General features: G+C 42.9%; 1 protein-coding gene across 50 annotated transcripts in view; it reads right to left on the reverse strand.

Moving 5' to 3' along the window:
• The window catches only part of NFIA (nuclear factor I A), a 352,158-nt gene that overhangs the window by 65,421 nt on the left and 267,819 nt on the right, over positions 1–18,918 (reverse strand). For all 50 annotated transcript variants that reach the window (XM_080603181.1, XM_080603195.1, XM_080603150.1 and 47 more), the window contains 2 exons: positions 16,291–16,408; positions 13,795–13,922 (listed from right to left, as the gene is read on the reverse strand). In XM_080603181.1, the coding sequence (XP_080459307.1) occupies positions 13,795–13,922; positions 16,291–16,408 (246 nt within the window). The remainder of the gene's footprint in view (positions 1–13,794; positions 13,923–16,290; positions 16,409–18,918) is intronic.

An 18,918-nucleotide genomic window follows, 5' to 3' on the forward strand; every position in this document is an offset into this window, starting at 1 on the left:
AAGGCAGTTTATATAGTAACAAGATAATTTCATAAACCTATATTGAAAAGAAAGGCTGTGATGTAACATCCTAGCAGTATATATCAGCTACCTGATATTTACTAACAAGGTTAAACTACTATCTGTTTGTCTCAGCACTCTTCATAATTCACTTTTTAGTGGATGGACAGGAAAAGTCAGCAGTGTATGGCACAGATCATTTTAGAAATAGGACAAGACAGCTTACGGCAGTATCTGTTTCAAAACGTGCTCCATCTTTCCATAAGATCACATCAAAAGTCTATACTTAGCAACTACAATACTTCAAATCTACTCGTAAATCTTCCGATGGGTAGATTTCTATTTATAAGTAAAAGGGTGAATTTGGGAAAACAAAGAACCCCGAGGAGGAGGTGCCACAGTCGAACGGTGCCATGCGCAGTCCCCAGGTTCCCACCTTGGGGTTTTATGTGTGTGCAGAGGAAGGCACGTGGGAAGCTTCATTCCATGAGGAGTGAGGACGTCAACACCATTTTGTTACAGCTCCTCACGGCGCCACAAAATGGCAGCAAGCGTGTACCCCAAGTGGCTCCCATTCGGCAGGACTTGGTACGGCGAGGCAGAATTAACCAGCGCCGGCTTTCAAATCCCGTACAAGTGACTCTTGCGGCGAGAGGATGACACCGCAGCCAACTGCCACATATGACTCTCCAAATTAATAATGGATTTAGGATTTAGTTCCCTGAGCTGCGAGGGTTTGGGGTGTGCCTGCAATTATCTAGATATAAGTCTGACACACATTATGCTTCTATCAATGTCGTTTCCCTTAGTAGCCAACAGATTATCAGCAGCTTTGTGATATTCCAGGTGTCAAAGAAGAATTAAAACCACAACAATTGCACAAACAAAGGGACAAAAGACGGGATACGTGTTTCTGAGCTCTGCATATCAATTTAATATGTGCAGCTGACAATGATGCAAATGTCCTCGGGAGAGAGGCAGCAAGATCTGTGCCCAAACATACACACACCACCGTCAGCAAGATGGCAGAGAACAGAAGCAGTAGGATTCCCAGCCCAGGACACATGCCTCAGCAGGCAAAGCAACCCAATGAAACAATCCTCTGGTTGGGGAGAATTTTGGAAGCACCTGATATGGAAAAGGGCCCTAAACAAGCCAGATGGTACTTTTAGCTGGCAGCAGAAAGTAGGAGACAGCCAAAAACATTACAGCATTTCCCCAAGAGGCCAGCAAATCGATTTTTAACCTTTTTTTTTTTTTTAGAGTGACGCTATGAATATAAAAAATAATGTTTCTATGCATTTTTAAATTGCTAATTTTATGAATAACACACTTAAGAAGGCAACAACTGGCAGAGATGAGAAAGCAATGGATTCTCACTTTCCCGCGGTAGTTGTATATTTGACATCAGGTTTCTATTCAGTCACTGCCACTGTTTACTCTGAATTAAGTGCCAGTTTTTGTTCAGGGTTTTCCACAACAACATTAAAGACAAAAATTCTGTAACAGTAGAGAAAGAGTACTGTAAAATCACAACAGCACTACAGTTCTCACAACATGGGAGAAATGCTCTTTGCAAGACTGCTTTGCCCTCTTACAACCTGGCCCCCCAAAATTACTGGGTTTCTAGATGATCATTTTTTAACAGAAGGCAAACAATTTATTTAATACCTACAAGTTCCCATTTGGCTAAGGATTTGCATAAGAAATACAGCTGTTTTGGGGATCTTTTACTTTTTAAAAGCTCCAACTGGCCCAAACTGGCAATTCTGCCTGGATTACAGGACTGCTTTCGGGACTCATTTTGATGTCAGACGTTGAACTTCCGAGAGTCCGAAGCAGTTTCTTGGACAGCACGTTCAGACTAGATGTGGCCAAGTGGTTTTCACTCAAGAAATGGCAAAGGGACATAGGTTGTAAGGACTGAAAGAGCAGGGAGAGACAGATGAGTTGTGAAGGAAGTGGCAATGACCACCACCCTTTGCTTCAAACATACCCCTCACATTGAGCATTGGAGAAGTTCAGAGGAAGAGTGAAGATGATGCCTTCTTACTTTCATTTGTCGCTATTTCAGCAAAGAGTAACGGCGAGCCCTAAGACGGTTAAATCTGGACTACGTCCAAAGTGCTTTCTCCTGTTCAGAGCACAGTAGTGCATTAGCGTACTACATCACAGATAAAACTCCTGGAGACAAACGTGGGCTGCTGTAATAAAATGGGATGTTACACTAAGTACAAAGAAAGATAATCCATACGTTTATATTTTTTTCCAATCTCATTGACTATAAATCCTTACTTTTAAAATAAAAGCTATTTCCTTCCTACTTAGGTGGAACCTAAGACTTTTGCTGATAAAATGGCCCCACTCTTTTTGAGAGCACTGCTCTTGGACACGAGGACTGGAGGGACCATTTCATTTTGCTGGCTTTTGGGGGATCAAAGATCTTCAGGCAAATCCCAGCGAGGGAAATGAAGACTGTGCACAAAACAGCAAAACACAGCCTATAATTTTCCAGCTAATTTTAGCTACAGGATATCTTATGTTATGCTTTTTGGTGTATATCGCACTAATAATAGCTGCAACCAGTGATGTAAGAGAAGAGCAGAAGGAATGAGCTCACCAGGGCTGCCAGCCGTGCAAGAGCAGTGTGGGCAAGCCGAGGTGGAAGATGCTGTGGATTACCTGCTCGCCTCCAAGCAAGACACCAATGAACTCAGAATGAAGCTACAGCCAGCGTACGTGCTAGAGGAAGACACTGATGTACTTTAAGTCTTCGTGGAGCCGGAAAACATAAGAAAAATAGGATTATTTAAACCGTATCCCTTACTTGGGCTGCAATGTCCTCATTACCGTCACTCCAGTGGGGCTTGGCTGTATGGGGACGAGCTGAGGGGTAGCACTGCATTCATGCCATAAGCTGTGGGGTTATGGGTCAAGGTTACAGACTACCCACTCCAGGGAAATAACACAGCTGCCGTAATAGCACATACATGTTCCTGGGGGTATAGGACGGCTCTGCAGCCACTGAGCCAAATCATTACCTGAGCTAAAAGGCCGCTAGACAGATTTCTCTGCTTTACTATGCTCACTGACTGCTGTGGTTGAAGTGTTGGGGCAGCAACTAACTCTGAAGAAGTTGGTACCTTGTCAGAGGTAGCATATTGGATGAGGTGAGCCTTCAGCCCAGTTGGGAAGAACCGTTTTCTTCCTCTCTGTGGGCAGATCCACAGTTTTTGATGTGAGCATTTGGAGGCTGGCATGTGCTGCACTTAGCAGCTGAGAAGCAGGAAAATTGCAGTAGGTATCCAGCTCAGTGAAGTTAAGAGCTCAGGAATGCTCCCGGTTTTGTGCAGAAGCAGTGGATGAGGAACATCTAGAGTCAGCGCAACAAACACAGTGTGGGAAAGGAAACAAAAAAAAAAAAAAAAAGAGAGAAATGTAACACAGTCTGCTTCCCCTTCCCGTTCCTGCACCATCATCTCTCCGTCCCCTAACACCTCTCCTTGCACATTTCAACTCGGGTGAGAATGTTTGCTTTAAAACGAAGCCTGTTTTCTCCTTTAAAACAAAGATCAAAATGTGTACAGTAGCTGCACTGTGTTATGCAGCGTAGTGATGGTTGTACTGGGAATGTTAATAAACAGTGCCGAGAGCAGAACTTCTGCATAAAAAAGGGTGTATGTTACATCTCTCCTCCTCTCCCCCGTTTCATGCAGTATTTACACAGCTGTGCTTTGTAAAATGTGTAGGGGAGTTTTTTGTTATTATTTTTTGGTAATTTATTTACCTAAGATAGCCCAGCATCTGTTTTGTGGTGAGCTTCTTTCACAAAGTTTCACAGTTGCCTTGACTGATGCAAAAGGAGGTCATGGTCCTTGCTCAGTGATCCTAAAACCATTTGTTTCAACCACTTAGCCATTCTGTTTGGCTAATTTGTGTCCTGTTCTGTGTTTTTAGTTTGTCCTCTGCTTAGAAATGCACATCCCTTGGGGACTGATCTGGCTAGGTGAGTATTTTAGTTATCTGTTTTATAAAATGCAGAAGTGCACAGGAATTTGCAATAATATGCATCATTTACTGGCTCTCAATATGTACTGTATATTGGCTCTGAAGACTACTAATATTTTCCAGCTGCCTCCAAAACCAGAGTTCAGTGCAGTCTTTGCAGTGGGTCCTTTCCCATGACTGCCTACACAGGTGATGAAGACTTTTCCTGTGTCCTGAAGAATTAATAAACCTGAACATTTCTGTACCAGCATACTAGGAGATAAAATATTGCTCCTGCTTCCCAAACACATTAGAAAAAGCAAGTCTGCTGATCTCAACTGCTAAGACAGCACATGAAAGGAATGCAGTCCATTTCCTAACCAAGATCTAATCTATAGAAGAGTTTATAGATCCAAGTCAACATCCTGAATTGGTCCCAGAAGCAAATAAAAAAAAAAAAGAAACTAGTTCAACTTTTGGAAGACAGGTACAATACTCTCAATGTGCTTAATCCCATTTTGCAATTAAACAGTCCCATGCTGCACTATCAGATGATCTTCAAGGATAACTGCATCAGAGCAGACCCGTCTGGAGCTCTCAGAGATTCATGTTTGACAGCAAGCAATGCACGGCCATGTTCAGACAGAGGGTGCTTCTGTCCTTCAGCAGCTTTGTACCTGAGCTTTCAGAGATTACTGCTGAAAGCGTGTAGAAAGTGCCTGCTTTTGTCCCAGTAATGAAGAAGCTTACAGGTTTCACTTGGTGACAACGGTGAAGCATAAATCATCTCACTCTTTGCTTCATTTGTATATGTTAAAGAGGATAGGTGGCGGAATACAGCTCAGCCCGCAAGGACATCTGAAGAACATTAGGTACATGGACTATTGATGCAGCGCTCCCGTCCCAGCAATCCCTTTATCTCCAGGAAGCATTTCTCCAGCCTTTGTCAGGGAACAATTTTCTATGCACTAAATCTTTCTTATCAATCTGAAAAATGACTCAGATGAGGCCACCTGTGCGTGGAGCCGAAGATCAGCTCAGGTGGTCTTATGGCGGTCACGGCACGCAGAAGATCTGCTTTTAGGTTGGTCATTAAAGTCAGTGAAAATGGTATGTGTGCATGATGGCAGCACTAGGGCAGCTGAAAACACAGCTTTAATTTGATCTCTGAAGTGAAGCACTTTCTGCAGTTTCTAACTCAGAACTCCTACAGGTCTGTGCCCCTTCTCAAATGATGGATTTCCTGACGTCTGGAATTAGGTGCAAAGAGCAGGGCTGTGACACTGAGTGACTGACTTCTCTGGGACCGTAATGAAGGGGTGTCTTTCTCAGGGGATTACAGCACAGCTGAGGTATGTGCTCCAACACTTGCATGGGACCACTGATTTTAATAAAAATGAAAAGTACAGTTTAGGGTGAATCTCGGGGCCCAATATGTTGTATTGCCTGGTTTCTGGGGGGGGGGGGGGGGGGGAGAGCCTTTGAGAGGTGTGAAAACATCTAGAACTTTTCAATCTGAATGGACTTTTCAATCAGTACTTCTTTTCCCATCTCTCCCTTCCTTTCTTGTTGTTGAAACAGTAACGCCAGCAGCATGGCATGTTGTCACAGGTCTCACGCCACTATGTGAATTGCCAAAGAAAAGCTGAGCTATTGATCCAGTAGTAATTTGCTGTCAAAATGACGATGCCTATTATAGCAAATGAGTAGTGTTAATCATTTGACTTGGTGAATATTATTGGGAAGAAGTGACAATGCTCAAAGCACCACAGCTGACCTCCTGCATTTTTCCTGGCTCACGTTACGTTCTTGATCTTTGCTGGCCTACCAATTAGCGTTTAAGTTATCCATTAAGGTGCAGCTCTGGAAAAGTTCTGTTTAAAATAAACAACAACTTATATTGGTGAGTAACTCATCAACTATGCGGCAGGCTGATTCTGAGTGCCTGGCAGAGAAACACACACATTTTGTGCTGTATCTGATAAAAGATCTATAATGTGCTAACACAAACCTATCATGTAGCACCTGTGACTAACAGATTGTGATATCAAAGTCTTGATGCCTAAGTGCTCCTGTAAATGCATTAAACTTTTAGCGGCAGGAACTGTAGACTGCCAGTGACAAGGAGCTGATACGGTATTTCAGTAAAAGTTGATAAGTGTTATTTCTCTAAGAAGAAAAGAAAACTCTTACGTTCTTAAAAACCACTGGGCAGCTTGTGTTTTGATGGGATACTGCAATTCAGAGAGCAGGAATAAGGGAACACGTGGATTCTATGGAAGTAAGAAACATTTAAGGACAGTTCCATATTTTACTGGAGCTGAAGTTCCTTAAGTATGCTCTGATTCTGCGTTTCACTTCGGGCATCTGCCTGTTCACCTGAAACCAGCAGCATCCACACAGGGCACGTTTAACTCCATGTACCACTGATGGAAGCAAGGAAGGCAGCACAGGGCAGACATGCTCTGCTTCTCACCTGTGGCAGAACGAGGTTGTTGGAAGACTCTGTATGAGTGGGAGAAATGTGGGGAGCTGTGTATAATGCCTTGGAGATGAGACGTATGTGTCTGAACAGGGATGGGGAAATGAGGTGCATGGAATCCTAGGCACAGTGCACGGTCTAACACAGCTCAGAAAGAGTTCTTTAGAGAAAATAAGCAGTGGACGTTAGCGTGGACCTGGGAGGCAAGAGGTTCTGTCTGCTGTGCTGCTCGTGGTATGTCTTCAGCTGAACGGCACAAATCAGCCTGCTGAAGTTCTCTGTGCTGCAAACCAACATGTTCTGGCCATCAGAGAAACTGGATCCGCTTCTGACCTCCCGTTAGAAAAGCCAAACTATGCCGTGGCTGGAGGTTTGTCTGCTTGCGCAATGTTCCTGCTGTCTGCAGATATTAAGTTCAATGGAGGAAAAAAAGGCACTGGTGCCTGCTGATAGAAGTGTCAAGGTATGTAATGAAGCTGCCACACAAGGCAGGTACAATCTTCATGGCTGTGTGAGTGGGCTGTCTGTTTTTTTCTTTACACACTGAGAATTGGAGGGCAACACAATGTCACATCTGGGAAATACTGAGTAAATATAATTGGCAGGGATCCTGGATGCAGACCTCCTGTAGTTCTAAGAAATTGAGACGTTTCCTTGTTTTTGTCTTTCGTAAGTGGGTATATGAGTATCCAACCAATTCAGCTTAAGGAAGTTAACAAAGATCATGAAATTCCTGTGCCTACTTACGATGTCACTTACTCCAGTCAGTGAAAGCTGCCCACTACAGCAAGTCACAGAAAAGTAATGCTGGAGTTTTATTTGATATTGATTACTCCAGGTCTGAAATTGAATGTTTTCCCAGAAAAAAATGTTTTTTTTTTTTATTTTGTATGAAACATGGTTCTCATGTTTTTCATATTTTCTACAGTCAATACTTTGAATCATTGTTAGTAATGTAGCACAGTCAGTGCAAACTTCTCTGCGCTCTGACTTAGTGTGTGATGTTGAATTTGATGAGCCCACAAACCTTTTGCCTGAGGACAGATCGGATATACTCCGCATCACTGATGCTGGGACATACTGCACAGATTTTCTTTTCTAGGTAGTGCCAGACAGCAACAGTGTTCAGGGCATGAAGAACAGATAAAGAACACACTCTAGGATCTCCCCTATACCGCTTCTCTGGCGTTTCCAAGATACAATTCTGAACAGGCTCTGAAATTAAACTCATCTGATCTATGCCTGAATGAGTCTTTCTGACTTGCAAGGCATAAAGAAAAGGTTAGTGAATATGGAGAAGTTTTCTTGCATGTTGAGAATCTTCTAAAAAAACAGCCCGTTCCAGATTTGCTAAGACAGTTATTGAAAAAGCTTGGACCAGTTGCCTGCATATGGCCCTTTCCTAACCAGCACTGGGGAAGAGACATGGTACTAGTAAGTTAGAGGTCACTGCCACTGCAAGGAGAAGGCTCCAGAATAGGATCTCAGCTCCACAGCTGCATAGAAATTGCTCAGAAATTATTTTCAGACAGTCCCATAGATAGTGGCATGAGAATGAACAGTGCTAGCCTGAGTGGTGTAGTAAGCAATCATGAGGCTGACTTTAATAGCATCTTTACTATCAAAGACGTGTCCAGCAGTCTAACAGGGAACTCTCCAGCTTACCGTAGGTTCATATAATATTATCAACTCCATGAGACCCTGGAACTGTAAATATGTCTTTCAGGCATGCAGTGCAAGTGTGATTATTAACTCCTTAAGGTTTTTTGCACTGAAGGACTCATTTGGTTCCTGGGGTTTTCAAGGCGAAGACATGCAAGAGCTCAGGGCAGAGCAGCAGGCTGCAGCTGGGCTGGGAGAAGGTGGGTTCCCACAGCGCGAAAAGCCACATCCATCCTTCTGTGGAAGGACTGCAGAGCTCAGCCCATCCTGGAGATGGGTGCTGTGCTGTAAGCTGGTCAAGACCACAACTGAAGCAGAGCTAATTGTCCCCTCAGAAATCTCAAGGAGTACAAACACGTTCCTCTCTTGGGATTACTGTCCTCCAGAGACCAAACTAACTTGAGGAAATACAAGTACCAGGAAGATCTAAGTAAAGAAACTAAGAGGATACTCTGAATTTACATTTTAAACATTTTTTCCATGCCACACTGTAGAAATACAATGGGAGTGAAATTGGCAAATACCATCCATATGCTACCCTACACAAGGACTGACAGAGCACAACGTGAATATTACTCCTGGACTGAATCAGAGAATGCATTAAAAAATGCATAAGTAGGATACCGATATATATTAACTCAATCTTATTATGGAATTAAAAAGCTTATACCTGTAATTATGGCTTACCCCCTTTACCAGCAGACCTGCCACAGAACTGAACAGAGGCCAGCTTTATATCAGAGTTCAAAGCCAGTATGATGTTGCCTTATTTTCTTACTAACATCATCTTTATCCTCTCTTGCCCTTCTCCTCAGTTAACAAGAGTTATGTACTGAAAGTGCTGAGATAAAGTAATGGTAAGGAGGATACCGCAAAAGGTATTTGAAAAGCAGAAGTAATTTACTACATGTCTGCTTTGTTTTACTTCCTAAGCCTTCCTGTTGTGAGAGGAAATTCATCTTTTCTGGCAGACTCCAGCCTTTTTAGGCCTGAGAGCTCCCCAGGAGCTTTCGAGTGCAGGTAAATGGATGTGAGACTCAAGGAGTACAGTACAAGAACATGGAATTAATGTTGGTTTTTGCTTTGGCTGTCACGTCTGACGTACAAGCAGAGTGCTATTTCCTCGCTTGCAAGAAGTATCTAGATGTAAAAAACACAAGGCTGAGTCCTCTGCTCACTGCCATGGGTCTGAAATGCCAAGAATGGAAAGGTCGTGTTGCTGGTGGGTGAAGCACAGAGGACTTATGCCCCGTAAAGTCTCCACGTGAGGCAGATGTCAGGGTGCCCTGAGCCCGGGGCCCTACCGCGTAAGAGCTCAGAGGAAGGGCTGTGGCTGGACAATAGGTGCAGCTTGTATTCTGCACGCAGCGGAGACCCCGAGAGTAGGCACAGGGGAAGCATCCACTGCCTAATCTAAATAGCACACAGAGTGGTTTTGTCCTCTTCTGTTCTCCTGCCAGTTTGCACATATGTTCTGAGTATACAGCCTGCCCTCCAAAGACCACTTACAGGGGCAATCACAGGGAAGCAAAGCAGGAAGAAAGTATCCAAAAAGGGAATTTGTTCAAGAGAAAAAAATGGAGACAGATGTAGAGTGACTAGTCACGGCTGGCGGTAAATAACCCTCTGCCTGGAGTGCTCTCTAAGAGCAGTTCACATATTCCATTTCATATTTCCTTTCTAGGAAGTCAAATCTTTGTTTTCCTGGCATTTGTTCCTTTTTTTCTTTCCCTATATATTTTTCCCTGCTGTACACTGTGAAATTGTTTTCTCCTTTTCCGTCTCGTTTCTATGCTGCGTTCTCTTTCACGTGTGACATTTCTCCAGCCACCCTCTCATGCAGACCTCATTTCCCTGCGCTGTCCCAGGCAACATTTTCTGCTATAAACCTCTCCTACCCTCTGTGCCTTGAGCACTGCCCTCTTCCTCTATACGTGCACCAACGCAGAGAGGTCTCCACACCTGCTCCTGCATTACAGTCCCCACTTTTTCTCACGTGCACACCTCAGAATTAAGCAAATGCAAGACACATCGACAGAATATTCATCCTCTCACTCCCATAAACCTGTCAAGGCACATAGGCCAAGAAGCTATCTCTGCATAAATCTAAACCTCCTGCGAGGAAGCAATCTACTCAGAGGTAATAAAGCCAAAGGATATATTATTATCTTTGGTGTGGATCCTATTGGGCTGGGAGGTTGGCTGCTGGCTCCTTGCTCTGAACTTCCCTTCCCCGCCAGAGCAGCTAGCCCACAGACATGTCTAAGCTTCCTTTCCTTGCTCTGATTTCCTCCTCCCGTTGTTTGGCTGGTAACCCAAAGGACAGGGTTCAATTATGGAGTCTGGGAACCTGGCTTACGCTGCTCTGCCAGCACAGGACAAAAATTCTAGCTTGCCATCAGAAGCAGCATCCTTCTGCGCTGCTGATACCTGCATTATCCCACGCAGCATAGAGTGAACCACAGAGAAGAAATGCCAAGTGGAACAAAAGCACTGTTTTAGTCTTTAAACTTCTGTGAATTTCACTGAGAAAAAAAAACAAAACAAGATACAGAAGAAACTTGGAGATTACTGTATGTTAAAACTGTGCCATCATTTCTGATTGTAGACTGAATAAACGGCAAGGCCTTTCTCTGGACAGGAGAGACATTGGAAAGGACAGATCTGAAACAGAGCAGGGGCTTCACCCCTCTCAGAACGGAGCACTGTGGCAAGACACCAGGTAACAGGACGTTATCACCATTTGTATAGCTTTCAGATGACCAGTATTTCTAGGCAGACACCCCACTGAACGTCATAACACATTTTATACTTCTGGAAATAAAGCACCCATGTCAAATACAAAGGACCAGACATTAGCATCAGACCTGTGTGTGGTTGCTGAGGTAAGGCATGGCACTGTGCGCAGCGTCCAGGCAGGATGTGTCCCTCTCTGTTACTCAGGGGGGAGCACTTTGTTCCAGTGACATACCACTGTTGCCTCGGCATGAAAGGACACCAGTACTGTTTTGTCCTTCACCACTGATGAGCTGGGGGTTTGGGTAATCTTCCTGCCAGCCGTGCTCTTGCAGGTTTTGCAGAGAAGCTGAGGCAATGAATTCACAGGAGAGGCTGCTGGAAAGCCACAGCAGAAGGCTCAGGGTGGGGCTGAGTGGCTATAGCATGAAGATTGAAAGTGCATCCCACGCAAGCAGGATAAAGCTCTTTTTCTTCTCCGCTGCAACAGTGATAGATAGCTTGATGAATCTGAGCTATATCTAGTTGGTACCTGGCTTGAGTCCCTCATGTTGCAAGGTGATTTTCTGCCATTTTACAGGCAAGCCTGGGCAGAACCGGGGATTTTACATAATAAAAGAGCAAGGTCTTGAGGAAGGATGTACCTCCCTTTTCTCCTTCTCCTTCTCCTTCTCCTTCTCCTTCTCCTTCTCCTTCTCTTCTCCTTCTCTTCTCCTTCTCTTTTCTCTTCTCTTCTCTTCTCTTCTCTTCTCTTCTCTTCTCTTCTCTTCTCTTCTCTTCTCTTCTCTTCTCTTCTCTTCTCTTCTCTTCTCTTCTCTTCTCTTCTCTTCTCTTCTCTTCTCTTCTCTTCTCTTCTCTTCTCTTCTCTTCTCTTCTCTTCTCTTCTCTTCTCTTCTCTTCTCTTCTCTTCTCTTCTCTTCCTCTTCCTCTTCCTCTTCCTCTTCCTCTTCCTCTTCTCCTCCTTTTCCCTTCCTCTTCCATTTTCTATTTTTTTTCTCTTCACTCTGCTCTTCACTCCTCTCCTCTTCATTCCTCTCCTCTCCTCTTCACTCCTTTCCCTATCTGAGAACCTCAGGAAGTCTGACACGGGCAGTTCTGCTTAAATCCCCCATCCCACTTGTGCATGTAGGGCTTTAGGTACTTCTCTTGCCCAGCTTTGCACTCCAGTGCCATTCTCTAGACACGACTTGGATGAGACCAAGGTTATGAAAACGTGGGGAAAATCACCAGGAGTGACAGCAAAATTAATAGCCGGCCTCTGGCTGCTGTATAAATGAAGAACGTTTGTCATTAATAAAGAGGACCCCAAACTTTGGGGGGAGCTAGCCTTCAGTCTGACCATGATGTCAAAGCAGTGAACCAGTCAGCTTTTAGCCATCTGTGCCTGAGAGGAGGTTGTGATCTCTCCTTCCGATGGGCGCTGCGCTTTTGTTTGTGCTTCTGCCACTCCATGAGCAGAGTAGCTCAGTACAAGGTGAAGCTCTGCCTTACATCATCTGGAGACTGGAGCGGATGGAGGAAACAGCCCCCAGCATCTACGGAGCAGGGCACCTCGCTGAAAACACCAGAGCCCTGGGGACCACGGTGGCAAGGCAGTCACAGGGAGCCTGGCACTTGTCTGCCTGCAGGTCCACCCTCTCCTCCTGCCAAAGTGCCACATCTGCACTCAATAAGGGCCCACAAGCTGGCTCCTCCTCATTAGAGGAGAGAGGGCAGCTGGCAGGGGATCCTCCAAGGGCTCCCAGGCGCGGGAATCAGTCCCCTCCCAGTCTGGAATAGCCCAAATTTGGTGACTTTCTGGGCATGCTGTAAAGGACAGCTGTTTGACAGGGTCTCCAGAGAAAGCTGTGGGTATGTTTCCTACATGATGAAGGATATAGGTGGCTGGCCAAGTGCCCACAGAACTGATTTTAATGCTGTTCAGGTCGAATTTACTTTTCTATGCTGTACAGTTCATTATACACAGTGCCCTGGACAAGCATGCGTTGTTTCAGAACAAACCCAAAACATACTAATTCAAATCCAAACAAACAAGAAAGGAAAAAAGCATGTATTGCGAAAGACCCTTTGGGCTGTTTAGAGGGCCTTCCCAAACACTGGGAGGCTTCTCAAACACTGGGAGATGAAAGTACTGACTGTGTTTATCTAACAAATAAGACTTTTGTTATTTTTATTGGCAATAAATAGATGAATATTTAGCTGTAACCAAAATCAAGCCACTAGCTTTACCTCTATATGTAGCACTGACCCAGAAAAATATTTTCAATAGTATTAAGCACCCAGATGATCTCAAGATAAGTGACCAACGGACAGTTAAATACATAACGTAACATAACCCAAAAGATAATCAGCGAGAAAGATCACACATAAAAATTAACTGAGAAGGGGCAGAAAAGCTGCTTCCTAAAGCTTATGAAGTTTAATACCCAGTGATAGCTATTTTGATACGAAACCTCCAATCACACTTCAGATGACGTTGTAAGTCTCTTAAAAGTCATTACTAAGTGATCTCGAGTGTTGTAGAATGCTTGAAAAGTCCTTCTACCTTACATAAGTTTAGGGATATTTATTTAAATAGTATAACTGTGGGGAACACCCCAAACAGGTGCTGCTTTTTGCTAAGCGAATGTCACTGCTATCCCAGAACTGAATCTGGACATTTTGACAGAAACAGACAGTGTATCTTTTGCTGCATTATTTAAATACTTAAGATATTTGGCAAAAACACAGAAGTGACACACTACAGAAACATTTACAGCTGCAGGAGCAATAAACCTCTACAGTATTTTCATTAGACTGACCTTTTCTCAGAAGAAGTTACAAGATTTTTATAATAGAGCACCTTTCTATACAGCATTCAGTGTACTCTGATAACAAAATGAGCAACTGGAGATAATTTTCTCGGGCTCCTGAAAGCCGTGGCTTACCTGGCTCCACTTCATGCCATCCACTTGACTGGCTGCCACTTCCTGGAGAGCGCCCTTGGCTTGTATAAAACGGCTCCTCACCAGGACTGTCCATTTCATCCTCCACAGATTTGAGACGTTTTGTAGAGCTGAAGAAGTAAAAACACATAATAACTACTATATATATGGAAAGGAACAAAGGCACGTCTTTTGGGACATACCTTGCTAGCACTGCTCGAGACTAACCTGCTTATGGAAACTACAGCCTCTCAAGGAGTCCAAACTGAACACCTAAACACATCTGAATTTAACCTGAAGACAGTCTAACATTTAGGCTTTTATTGGGCAAAAAGTAGGATATTTTTCAAAGCACACAGAGGTCAATAAAATAATTTCATTTGTGTTGCATTATTTTTGCAATTTGAATGAATACGGTAATAACATGCAAGACATTTTAACTGTCAGGTTTTTGCACAGCTTAGTCTGAAAGACATATTATTTATCAGTTCAAACTTGTATTTTCAGTCTTTTAACTGTAGCTGTTAAATTAATCCAGACTTCAGTCCTGTACGAAGTGTAGACAAATGAAAGATGGAAGAATCCATTCGTGGTTCAAATGTTCACATTATCATACAAGTACAAACATTTTACCCTATAACTGTATAAATAAGCCTCCACCAGGTACCTCTGCGCAGTGTCAGTACTAAAGGACTCCCTTGTAATCAATCACACCTCCATTACCAACAGCTCAGGAGACAGAAGAGCCCTTTCAGTGGTCTCTGATGGTCAGTGACTCAAGACTCCAGCAGTTTGGTAGGGAGAGGATCCCAAAGCCAAAGACACTCAGGTTGGCTCTGTTTTCTATAATGAGTTGTACAGACTGCGTGGGGACATTACTGAGAATTTCTCTTTTAAGTACTTTTCCGAGGCTGGGTCAGCTCACTTTTTACCCCAAATCTGTATTCTATTAAGATTTAAGGCATTCAAGAACAGGCTTCTCTGTACAGGGGGAACATACTTAAAACACATCAAATATTCCAATTTCTGCTGGTCTACAACTTGCAGTCTCTGTGCAGCTCTTCACCCGAAGCTCTGCGCAGGTATACGAAATCAGTTTGTGAGAAACAGGAAGAATAATTTTTGTGGTATGTGTGGAATGCAGGTTTGGCCATTCCGTAATTTAGAGAATTGTTATGTGTCAATAGGGGAAATTGTGTGCATACAATATAATTACCGCCTGATAATTCCGCTGACTCTGTGTATTTAAGGAGTATTTTTTTTTCTGACTGGGAACAGCCTAATGAGAGGAAAACAAACATATCACCAAGTTATTAACTACCCATGCTGTTTATAATTGTGTCCTTATCACTGCTAGCTATTTGCAGAAGAACAGAAGAGTAACAACTGAGCTCTTAAGTAACTGATAACCTCACTTTTCTGCTTCTGGAGTCGCAACCAAACTCTACCTGAGAATGGTGCTAGTGATGGGCACTGTAAATGGGGCGCACAGTTTATATGCAAAGAAGAAAGAGGACAAAGTTTATAACTGATGTGTAATGGGAACTGTAGTCACCAAACTTCATAATGTACACTAACTGCAAGATGTAGAATGTTCTTGCAGTTACTGCCAGCTGTAAGAAGCTATGGCTAAGAGCCTCCCTCTAAAGATTTTCGTTTTATAAAATAAAAAACCACAGCCATATTCAAACTGTAGAGTCTTTTTACATGTGTACTTGCTTACTGCAAAGCTGATGGCACTGCAGACCGAGATAAAAACGTCAAACAACCCTGGGCTGAAGTTAGACTTTCTTGTCATGTCTTTGAAATAAGTGATCTCTTTTGGCCGTGGGGGAAGAAAAATCAGTCCGTTTCTTTAATAGTGTTCAAAACTACCAGAGTGACTGGGCTTGTTTATAAATCTAATCTCATGGATGCTTAAAGTAAAATGATAGGGTAAAAAATAAAAAATATCCTTGTCTGGCAGTTGGTATCTAAGCCAAAATCAAAATGAAACTGGGTAGTCATCTGCATTAACAACTCACAGTTTGCAAATCGTTGTCACAAATTTCTAAATGCTATATGAAAACCAGAATGCATTAAAGACTAAGATCCTAAAACTGTATTAGTCTCACAGATAACACTTACTAAGATAAAGAATGCATGTAAGACTATCTTAAGATTTTCCTGCCAGGACAAAGTAGCTCAACTCGATAAGCTCCCAATTCTCTTCTGCCACCACTAAAACTCCAACAGTTCCTGTGGAACTTCTCCTGATACACCAAGACATGAGCCAGAAGTTACACAAGGCAATGCAACTGATTTTCTTCAAAGTTTGTATATTTAAAAAGAACTTTAACGGCAATCCAGTTGAACATTCAGCTCTGTGAATCTGAAACAGCTCCCCATCCTGAGGCCCCCAAACAACTTGTCAAATAATTTAGTGGTTACTTTCCCAGATGAGTAATGATGCTTGCCTGGGTTTCCAAGTAACTTGGTAGTAGGCAAAGATTAAATTACCTGGTAGAGGATGTGCTAGGTAAAGACCTCCTCATTGCTCCTGGGCTCATGCTGTAGTATGAAGAACTTTCCAAATCTGAGAGGGAGAAATTAGGGCCTGTTCCTGCAGCTATTGGTGCTGGGGAAACAAAAAAAATTGAAGTCAGTAACTCGAGTGAATAAGGCATGAATTGCACTTCAAAATCAATTTCTTATTCCTCAATAATGTATTTATTTTCACAATGAGAAGAGGTGGGATGTGGAAATTGAGAAATGCTAATGGAAGCGGGCATTGCAATCAAGCAAATGTAAATTTTATCAAGAATACAGTGTTCCATAGACTCTTTCTTATATTCCTCCAATGAGGAATTTTCTTTAAAAAATCAAATGATTATGACACACTTTTATTCAATTTAATTAAGCACTGTTTTTCTATTAATATCAGTCTAACACTTAATGAAACTTGTTGTGTTTGCTTTTAGGACAATATTGCATTTACTGGCATAGTTACAAATAGGCTGCATCATCCCTGTAGTGTGCTTGGCATAATCTATAAGCAGTATAGGCAGGGAAATACACACCTCAGGACCTCTGGTATGTACGTGATGTACATCCCCAAGCACAGAGGTTACAAATGCTCCTTGGAGAAAGTACAAACACAGATGAAAAACCCAAGTTCTCTTCTGCCTGCGAGCATCTGAATTTTCCTCTGGCCTCTCCTCCAGCTAAATCACAGCTAGAGACATTGTCTCAAAAAATGTTATCCAGCGATTACTTTTCACTGCTCACCTCTCACTACCTTACCAAACACCTAAATTTTATTGTAAGGGATATGAATAGCATTAATTTCCATGTCCTAAAGCCTTGGTTTTACATTAAAATATTATGAGTTCCTGCACGCCCTAAAGTTTTCAGGCAGAAGCCTATGAACTCCATGTGCTGTATTCTTCTGGGAACAGAGCAGCTTAACGTTAAAGTTAAATGCATTAAAAGATAATGCATTTCACAAAAACATGCAACTATATGGCATGTGGTCCCGTAGCCACTGTTGCTGTTCCAGTGCTATTTGCAGGACAAAGCAACTTAGGGAGCTGACAATTACAGATCATGATTTTCTCTCACATTTCAGAGACATCTGAAAAAGGACATACTACACAATAAAAAGCACAAGTTTGGCCTGGAACGTATTGTCTGAGAGCCCCGATTCACAGCAACAAAGGCGAAGCAGTCTCAATGCCACACATGGATGCTGAGCCAAGTTTAATCTTTGGTCTGAGAATCTGGCCCTTTTTCAAAGACGAAAAAATCTTTCACTCCGACGGGGCAGGAGTGAGGAAATGAAGACAGGATAGCTCATATCGCCCAGCTAACATGTCTGGGCTGAAATGCAGGCCTTCTGGGAGTGCTGCCATTGACTGTAATGGGGCCAGTATTTCACCCCAAGACTTAAGGAGCTCACAGTGTCAGATCTGACAGAGGAATAATGTAGCTTTGCAGCTGCCTCATCATCCCCACAAGACAATTAGTTGTTGTTTGGCAAGGATCTTTTAAGAACGTCATTGAGACAGAAAGGGAACAGCCAGGATAGCCATGGACTTTTAAAAGCATGGGACGGAAAATACACAACACTATTAAAACTTGAGAAAATCTGGAATGATCATTAAAAGGAACGAAGCTGGGAAGTAATTTATGACAAGAACGCTCAAATCCTTTGTTATCTTCCCTTAACTATCATATGCTTCCTGTACACCGGGTATATGAGAGGGTGTGTTAACACAAAGAAAGAAAAATTAAGCACAGTAAAATTAACTCGTTTTATCAATTTGTGCTTTCTGCAACAGTTTCCTGACAGCAACTACAAGAGGCTGTAAAACTGATGAATTTGCATGGAAAAAGAAAACGGTGTAAGTAATTTGTGTAAAAGGTAACACGGACATGGACTGCTATAATTCAGACACCCTGCAGATAGCAGACTGCTGCAGTGTGAGCAGTTATGGGTTAGAAAAATGACCACACTGCAGTCAGTCTGACTTGAATGGAAATCAATCATAAAGGTACTCTCTGCAGCATCTACTCCACAGTTTTCAGCAACTTCCTTGCCAAACAGATTTCTGCTCTGCAAACCCTTTGCTGATCAGTTCCTCTGCACCCTCTACCTACCAAAGCCTAACTTACAGGTTATGCACGCTATTTTCCAAACAGGAACTTAAAAAGGCAAGCACCAAATTAAAGCACTATTCCTTTTCTTTCTGAGGCACAATGAATTTCCTAACCACCACAAGATTTACGAAGCAGCTTTATTCCAAACAGATATGGAAGAAAAAATAATATCTGGATAATGCTTCTGTTCGTCCTCTTGCCTCACTGTTACTCCCCCTCTCCCCAAATCCAGGACATTTCTGCTCAAGCATTTGAATTGGCCCTATATGAAAATGAAATGTACCTCCAGAACAGGGGTGGAAGAAGAAATGGGTATTGCTAATCCTGTATAAACTCAGCACAAAGAAGTAAGTGCTAATCAGAGACTAATTTTTGCCCCTGCAGCAAACACGAAGGATGCTTTCTTTGTTACAGGCCAAACCACCTCGCCACAGCAGGAGCCTGTTTGCAACAAGAGGGTTACAGAATGAACCCCACCTCTACCAAACA

Source organism: Anser brachyrhynchus (assembly GCF_964034855.1).
Source record: "Anser brachyrhynchus genome assembly, chromosome: 8".
In the NCBI taxonomy this organism is placed as follows: Eukaryota; Metazoa; Chordata; class Aves; order Anseriformes; family Anatidae; genus Anser; species Anser brachyrhynchus.